General features: G+C 42.0%; 2 protein-coding genes across 2 annotated transcripts; both read left to right on the forward strand.

Moving 5' to 3' along the window:
- Positions 1-1,241: 1,241 nt before the first annotated feature.
- LOC121480892 (small nuclear ribonucleoprotein E-like) lies at positions 1,242-1,517 on the forward strand. The gene has a single exon (XM_041737785.1). It carries the CDS (start codon positions 1,242-1,244, stop codon positions 1,515-1,517), a length of 276 nt encoding a protein of 91 aa, XP_041593719.1.
- A 1-nt stretch (position 1,518) lies between these two features.
- Positions 1,519-5,889, forward strand: KLF17 (Kruppel like factor 17). The gene is made up of 3 exons (XM_041738000.1): positions 1,519-1,530; positions 4,435-5,293; positions 5,645-5,889. Exons 1-3 carry the CDS (start codon positions 1,519-1,521, stop codon positions 5,887-5,889), a joined length of 1,116 nt encoding a protein of 371 aa, XP_041593934.1.
- Positions 5,890-8,703: the final 2,814 nt, after the last annotated feature.

Here is an 8,703-nt window from a genome sequence, read left to right on the forward strand (position 1 = left end):
CCCCATCACCCATCTAACCCAACCCCCCCCACCTCCCCTCCATCAGCCTTAAGTTTGTTCTGTATCTTTAAGATTCTCTTATGGTTTGTTTTCCTCTCTCCTTCCCCCACCCCATTCCCATATGTTCATCTGTTTTCTTTCTTAAATTCCACCTATGAGTGAGATCATATGGTATTTGTCTTTCTCTAATTCCACTTAACATAGTGCACTCTAGCTCCATCCACATCGTTGCAAATGGCAAGATTTTTTTTTTTTTTTTTAAGAGAAGGAGAGGGAAATAGAAAATCTTTTTTTTTTATTTTTTTTATTTTTTTATTTTTTTATTTTTTTATTTTTTTTGGGAAATAGAAAATCTTAAGCAGGTTCCACACCCAGCCCAATGTGTGGCTTGATCTCATGACTGTTAGATCATGACTTGAGCCAAAATTAAGTCATTCACTTAACTGACTGAGCCACACAGGTACCCCCAAGATTTCATTCTTTTTGATGCCCGAATATATATATATATATATATATATATATATATATATATATATATACCACATCTTTATCTATTCATCAGTCGATGGACGTTTGGACTCTCTCTATAGTTTGGCTACTGTTGATGATGATGCTATAAACATCAGGGTGCATGTACCCCTTCAAATCTGTATTTTTATATTCTTGGGTAAAGGCCAAGTAGTGCAATTGCTGGATCATAGAGTAGTTCTATTTTTAATTTTTTGAGGAAACTTCATACTGTTCTCCAGAGTAGCTGCACCAGTTTGCATTCCCACCAACAGTGCAAAAGGGTTCCCCTTTCTCCACATCCCCGCCAACACCTGCTGCTTCTTCTGTGGTAAATTTTAGCCATTCGGACAGGTGCGAGGCGGTATCTCATCATGGTTTTGATTTGTATTTCCTGATAATGAGTGATATTGAGCATCTTTTCATGTGTCTGTTAGCACTCTGGATGTCTTTTTTGGAAAAGTATTCATTTCTTGAATTTGAATCTTACTACTTTTAGGGTAGTGGGGTGGCTCAGTTGGTTAAGAATCTGCCTCTAGGTTTCCGCTCAGGTCATGATCTCAGGGTCATGGGATGAAGCCCTGAGTTGGGCTCCTCTTCAGTGCTTGAGATTCTCTCCCTCTCCCTGCTGCTCACACAAGTGCACTCTCTCTCAAATAAAATATTTTTAAAAAACAAATCTTAAAATCAATCAATCAATCAATCTTACCATGCGGTCTTTGTCAGCTTCCACCATGGTGTACTGTGGTCAAGGCCAAAAAGTGCAGACGGTGATAGTTCAGCCAATCAACCTCATCTTCAGATACTTGCAAAATAGATCTCGGATTCAGGTGTGGCTTTATGAGCGAGTAAACATGAGGATAGAGGGCTGTATCATTGGTTTTGATGAGTACATGAACCTTGTATTAGATGATGCCAAAGGGATTCATTCTAAAACAAAGTCAAGAAAACAACTGAGTCGGATCATGCTAGAAGGAGATATTACCCTGCTCCAAAGTGTCTCCAACTAGAATGATCAATGAAGTGAGAAATTCTTGAATAGGCCGTGTAGCTTGTTTTTTTAGATGTCCTTTGTTGGGAATATAGTTCTAAAACCCTTATTTGTATTGTTTTGATTACCTTTATGTTATTACCAGAGGACAATAAATGCTGTGGGATTGTTTTTATTTAAAAATAAGGTGAATCCTACTACTTTTTCTGAATTTATTAGTTCTAACACGTGTGTGTGTATGTGTAATCCTTAGGGTTTCTACATATAAGATTGTATTACCTGGAAACATAGTTTACCTTTTTCCCCTGCTACAGGTACTTTTTACAGTTATTATACTTTTTCTTATTTTCTATTTTCTTATTCTTGCTCTGGTTAAGACTTTCAATACAATGTTGAATAAAAATGGTAAAAGTGGGCATCCCTGTCTTCTTGATCTTAGGAAAAGTCTTTAGTCTTTCATCATGAGTATGATGTAAGCTATGGGTTTTTCATAAATACCCTTTATCAATTTGGAAGTTTTTTTCTATTCTTTGTTTTTTTAGTTTTTTTTTTTTTTTAATCATGAAAGGATATTGTTTCAAATGCTTTTTTTCTGCTTTTTTACCCCCTTATTTTGCTTTGATTTGCAGATGCTGAATCAGGCTTGTTTATTCCTGGGATAAATCCCACTTGGTCATGTTGTATAATCTGTTTAATATGCTGGTGGATTTGGTTTGCTTTTTTTTTTTTTTTTTTAGTATTTTTTTGCATCGTGAAAGATGCATGAAAGATGTTGGTGTCTTTGCTTTATTTGTGTCTTTGGGTTTGGTATCAAGGCAATGCTAGAGTAAGTTAGCAAGTATACCCTCCTCTTCAATATTTTGGAAGAATTTGAGAAGCATTGATATTCTTCTTTAAATGTTTATAATTAAGCCATTAAGCCATCAAGTTCAGGGTTTTTCTTTGTCCTAGAGCCTTTTGATTACTGATTCAGTCTCTTTACTAGTTATGGGTCTGTACAGATCTTCTATTAATTCATGATTCGGTTTTGGTAGGCTTTTGTCTTTTTAAGAATTTATCCATTTTATTTAGGTTATCCAAATTATTGGCATGAAATTGTTCATAGTACTCTCATAATCTTTTTCATTTATGTAAAATTGGTAGAAATGTCCTCACTTTCATATTTTTCTTGATCAATCTAGCTAAAGTTTTGGCAATTTTGTTAATCTCTCCAAAGAGCCAGCTTTTGGTTTTATGGATATATTTTTCTAATATTTCCTTCCTTCTGCTAGCTTTGGGATCAGCCATTCTTCTTTTTCTAGTTCCTTAAGGTGCAAAGCTAAGTTGTGGATTTGAGATTTTTTTTTTTTTATTATAAGTATTTACAGCTATAAATTCCCTCTTAGGGAAAATGTACAGAATGTTTCCTATTTAAATTCACCATGACTTTTACTGACTTTTACTCTGATTTTTATGATAGAATTTTTCACTTGCTAAAAATCGTGATCTTTCACAATATTATTTTGAAACTATTTTAGTGAAAAATAACACTCAGAGAAGCGAATATAAATGTACAGCCTAATGAATTACTACAAAGTGAAGATCTATGAAACATTGCCACTACCACAGAAGCTCTTTCAGGGCCCCTTATGCTTCCCTCCCTCCTTTCTAATATAAGCTGTAGCCTGTAATCTGGACGCAACTTCTTTGAATTCCTCTATTTCTGCTCTGTGATATTTCTGTAGTTGGTGTAAAAGCTGACATTGCTTTAAGTTTGCTTTCTTTTTGTGTGTTTGTGTGTGTGTGTATGAATGTTGCTCATTTTTCCTTGATCTGTGGCAACATTTTTACTGGTGAAATTTTTTTTAAAGATTTTATTTATTTGAGACAGAGTACATGTGAAAGAGAAAGCATGAGCAGTGGGGAGGGGCTGAGGGATAGGGAGAAGCAGGCTCCCTGGAGCCTGATGCAGGGCTTGATCCCAGGATCCCGAGGTCATGACCTGAGCTGAAGGCAGACACTTAACCAACTGAGTCACCCAGGAACCCTGAGGTTTTTTTTGGTTGTGGTTGTTGTTTTTGTTTTTGTTTTTGTTTTTTGAGATTGCAATCTTCAATTTCTGTTTTGGTGTCATAGTATCTTTCATGGATACTGTATTTTTTACTTACATTTTGGTTTTCATATTTGAATGGATTGGTCTTTTCTGAACTGTCACAGTGGAAGAGCAGATGGGAGGTTATGGGTTCGCTTTCTCAGTTTCTCAGCTCAAGAGCTCTCTCTGATGCTACAGTACTGGACAGCTTTAAAAAATATGATTCTTGGATCCTGTCCTGTTTCAAGAAGTTCTACTACCAATCTCTTCCTCACTTCGCTTCACACCAGTTAGTCATCCAGGAATACTGCCTCTGACTTCCAAGCCAATCTACCCCCCTTGTTAAAAGTCTGTCTCTCTTCCTCACCTCCTCCAATACTTGATCTCAGACTCGTCCACAGTAGTTCCAACTCAACCGAGACCCTCTAAGTAAGTAAATATTTGCAGAGCCATGACTCTTTGAAACCTTAATCCTTCCTACTTTTGTGACTTTCTGCACTTAGGCTGATTTTGGATGTCTTTTCACCCTCATGCTTAAAGATAATCTTTGAAGGTTTTCTCAGAGTTTTACTGAAGGTGAAGGTTGTCGAATATTTTATTTGCTCCCTTGGTTGCTTTTTATGAAATAAACAAAAACATGGCAAGGAGGAAACATGGCATGAGTCACATCTAGGCATCCATTATGCTCCTATCAACCAGACCTGCATCCTAGAAAGCCTGAACCGAATGGCCTGGAGGCAGGACAATTCAGGGAAGATATATTGGAGGCTGGATTAGGGTGGGGTCTAGAGATGGGAAGGAGGGACGTGTGGAACTGGAATTTGAACTAGGGTGAATTTCACCTGACTCTCTCTCTCTCTTCAAGGATACTGAGAAGTCAGTGTTCGTCTTGGACATGTCTCCATCTCCTAGACACAGTGGAGTGCACACCTCTTGGAATGATGGCGCACCAGGCATTCAACACTTCCACCAGTGCACAGAGCTGGCGAGGGTCCCCTTGGCCTTAGCTGAGGCACCCAGTCAGAATGCAAGTGAAATGGGGCCACAGTTCAGTATGTCGCTGCCTGAGCATGGTGTGAGCTACTGCCCCCAAGTGACTCACACTCCTTCCCAGATGATTTACTGTGAGGGAATGGCTCCCTCCCAGCCAGGAATGATGATTTTCAAGGGGCCCCAGATGATGCCCTTAGGAGAGCCCAGTATTCCAGGGGTGGACATCACCTTTGGTAGGAATCTAAGGATGCCCCCCAGTGGGCTGCCAGTCTCAGCTCCCAGTGGAATCTCAATGACATCCCACATCAATGTGCCAGCAATGCCTTATTCTGGCCCCCCAATGGTACCTTCTAATAGAGACTCTTTAACACCTAAAATGTTATTGGCCCCCACCGTGCCTTCTACTGAGGCCCAGGCAATGCTCCCTTCTTTGAGTCAGATGCTGCCGCCTAAAAACCCCCGTGACTTTAAGATGAACCCAGCTGGGTCCCCATCATTTCTGGCTTTAGAATCCCAGGACTTTCTCAGCCAGCCAGGATCCCAGGAAGACCCCTTCCTACCCCAGCAGTCCATGCGTGCTTCACAGAAAGCAGAGCGGTACTCCAGGGCCCAGGAAAGGGCTTCCAGGAGAAGATTCCCTGTTTCAAGGCCTTACTGCTGTCAATATGAGAGCTGTGGAAAAGCTTATACTAAGCGCTCCCACCTTGTGAGTCACCAACGCAAACACACAGGTGAATAAGGTGTCAAAGATAAGTGGGATAGGATTGGGTAGGGTAGAGGAGTTTCTGGGTTTTAGATTTGTGCTGGACCACGGGTTTGTAATGGCTTGGGACTAGTTTATCATCCTTCAAGCTTGGGGTAAAGATACATTGGCCCCAATATTTACTTTCCCACCATCTAGTGCAACCATGCCAAAATCATGGGGATTGCTGATTGTTTTGCCTCCTCACTACTTTCCCTTGGTTTTCTTTTAGTTTCTCAACCTTGACTGCTCTTCTTTAATAGAGTCAGACCCCTTTCAATGCACCTGCTGGCATATTCTTCTACTTAATTTCTTCTGTTCCTTGTCCCCCCCCCCCCAGGTGAGAGGCCCTATAAATGCATGTGGGAAGGTTGTACATGGTCTTTCTTCCGTTCTGATGAGCTTGGACGACATATGCGGATACACACCGGATATCGACCACATAGATGTGATCAGTGCGGCCGACAATTCATGAGATCTGACCATCTCCGGCAACACCAAAAGACTCATCTACGGGTGCCAGGACCCCCAGACCCACAGGACAACAATGGACAGATGGCTGGTCCTCCTGCTCCTGGTCTTTAGGCCAATCTCCTCTTCGCATCTTGGCTTCTCTACCCAGATCTTGCCTGCCTCTGACCAGCTAGTCTTTGGTAGGTGCAGGCTTAGATGAAGACAGAGAAAGATTGTGAGGTGGTGTTAAAGCCTACATGAGCTCTGGACCCAGTCAGAGGCTCCTCAAAACTGTCTTGCATCCCCTTGCCTCTCTGGGGCTGCCAACTTTTGCCAAGTTTAGCCACATGGGAAAATGGAGGCAAGTAGAGATTGGGAGCTTTATCAAAAAGCTGTTTGTCTTGTGTCTCTCCCCAGTTTGAAACTCTTAATTGACTCTCCTTTGCCTGCTACATAAAATCCAACTTCCTTATCTTCAACTTATATAGTTTCCAGAGCCAGACTGTTCAAATCCTGAATTTACCACTTATTAGCCATGTGACCTTGAGAAAGATCCTTGATAATAACTATGCCATGTTTCTTCATCTGGTAAATGAGAAAAAGTATTGGACTGTTTTGGACACATCTTATGTACTGAATCAGATTCTCTCTGGCACTCATCAGTCACATTCCTAGAGATTGTCTCTCCTGTATCTTCCAGACTTGGATGGAATGCCAAGTCTGTCGGGCATGGAATCTGGCATCTCAAGTTGCTATTAGCAACCCAGAAGTGTAGGGGAGTTAATGCTCCTGGGGTAATGTTTGACTAATAGGAGAGGGAGAAAGTCAGGGAGATAAATTCCTTCTTCCCTCCTTTTCCTCAATTACTGCAAGGCACTGTTTCTCCAAACAGTTCCACCAATGGGGAGATCACCCAGGTAGCCATTGGATACAACTACTGTGTTTCTTCAAGGCTTGTCCTGAAGCAGGACCCAACTGCTATCACTTTGCATTACTGCCAGTTCTTCCCTGCCCTTCTTCCCTTTTCTCACCCAGTGCCCTGGGTTTGTAACTCTCAAATAAAACTTCAGTACTTAGTTCTTGTTGTAGGCTCTGTTTTCTAGGTGACTTGGTGGTGGAGGACATTAGACTGGGGCAGAGAAGGACAAAGCCTATTGTAACTTTCTCTCCTCCCTTAACTGAGCCCAGGTATCTGTACTACCAAATACCAGGTACTAAAGGTCCTGTTCTGCCCTGATCCTTCCCTAGGGTTGAGAGCGTGATGACTATCCTGGGTAATCAGGTAGTTTTGAATCTCCTTCCTGTACTTCTGTCTCAGCCAGCCATTCCACTGACCAGCAAAGTAATAGAAAGGAACTTGCCTAAACTCAGGTGGTAGAGCTGGGATTTCAACCAGAATATTTTCTAGAAATGATACCTTCTGCAGGTGTTACCAAGCACTGCCAGGTGATGGCCACGGAGAGATGAATCAGGTCCAGTTCCTATGGCTAAGGGATCATCTTGGTCTAGGGGCTGAGAAGTCCACCTAGGTGTGGTGGTCATGGAGAGGAGGAAGCACCTAAAGGGAAGGTCAGAAAGGTTTTCTGGGGGAGGTCACCCTTGAGCTAAGTGAGTATATGTAACATCTAGTAACCCCTTAAATGTTGGGATAAACTGAGCAGGTGAATGAAGAGGAAAGAATTCCAGACAGATTGCAGAGTAAACACAACTGCTCAGAAGAGAGTCAACCAGGAAGCTTCCATTCATTCGACAAATGTTCTTTGAGCCCACTACAAAAAGCATCACAGTTGTGGGGACTCCTGGGGTGGGGGGCAAGGACAATGGAAGGGTTTGTCAGGGAAGAAAGACTTCTTAAGGAGGTGCTTGAGTCAGAGCTGAAGGACTCATGGGGGTTAATCAGACCTCCATTTCCTGGAAGTCTACCCTTGGTCATATCCGGTGTTGGACACTAAGGACTTAGAGCATAACAATGCCTTGGTCTGTCCATTAAGACCACAGACAAATATTCTGAAAGCGCTCAGTGTTGCCAAGAAGAGGAGCCAAACTTCTGGGGAGCTCATTTATTCTGGGCATTGTGAAAGTCCCACAGATTTGATGACCTGTCACCCCCATCCCTTACCCTCACCCTCTCCTGCATGGCCATCTTGGTCTGTTCCCCTAGTGGCCCCAGTGTACCTGGGCAGGCATTCAAGTGCCTTCCCACCTAAACTCCGAGGGGAGTTGAGATGATAAATAAGGGCAGGGGGTACTATATTGTGACCCAATGAGTGGCCCAAGGTCTCTTTCATTCCCACCTGGGCACTAGGGCCCTCCTGTGAAGCAGGACATCTCAAGCTTGATGCGCCAGCACTGGTCTCCATCCCCTGCCCTACCTGCTCACACACATCCCTGCTGGTAGGGTCAGAAGGCCAGATTGCTTGTTGGGACATAAGAGAGAGGTCTGTTGGTGACTCATTACTTTCACCAAGGACTGGAACTGGGAGGAGCCAGAGTGGGCAAGGGGTGTGCCGCATGCCTTACAGTGGTGGGCAACACAGGCCCCTGCCCTTGTGGGGATCACAATCTAGTGGAGGAAGGACACTAGAAATATGTAGAGTGCAGTGAGGACAAATATCAGGGACTTGCTGTAATAGGACAAGGGGGTTAGGAAGGCATTTCCTCAGGACATAAGGTTTGAGCTCAGAGGTGAGGACTAACTGGGAGTTAGGCAGATAAGGAGGTTAAGGAAGTTATTGAAGAGAAAAAGTCAGTCTATGCTTTATTATATTTTTTGTGTTTAAAAAAATTTGTCTAATATTTATTTTAAACAAACTATATATAATCGTAAATATTTGTGTATTGCTTATTCAAACAAAGTATATATAAATCACAAATATTTGTGTGTTTCATTTTTAAGTTCAATTAACATAATGTTACCTCTGGTTTCAGAGGTAGAGGTCAGTGACT

The sequence above is a fragment of the Vulpes lagopus genome, chromosome 23, assembly GCF_018345385.1.
Source record: "Vulpes lagopus strain Blue_001 chromosome 23, ASM1834538v1, whole genome shotgun sequence".
Taxonomy (NCBI): Eukaryota; Metazoa; Chordata; class Mammalia; order Carnivora; family Canidae; genus Vulpes; species Vulpes lagopus.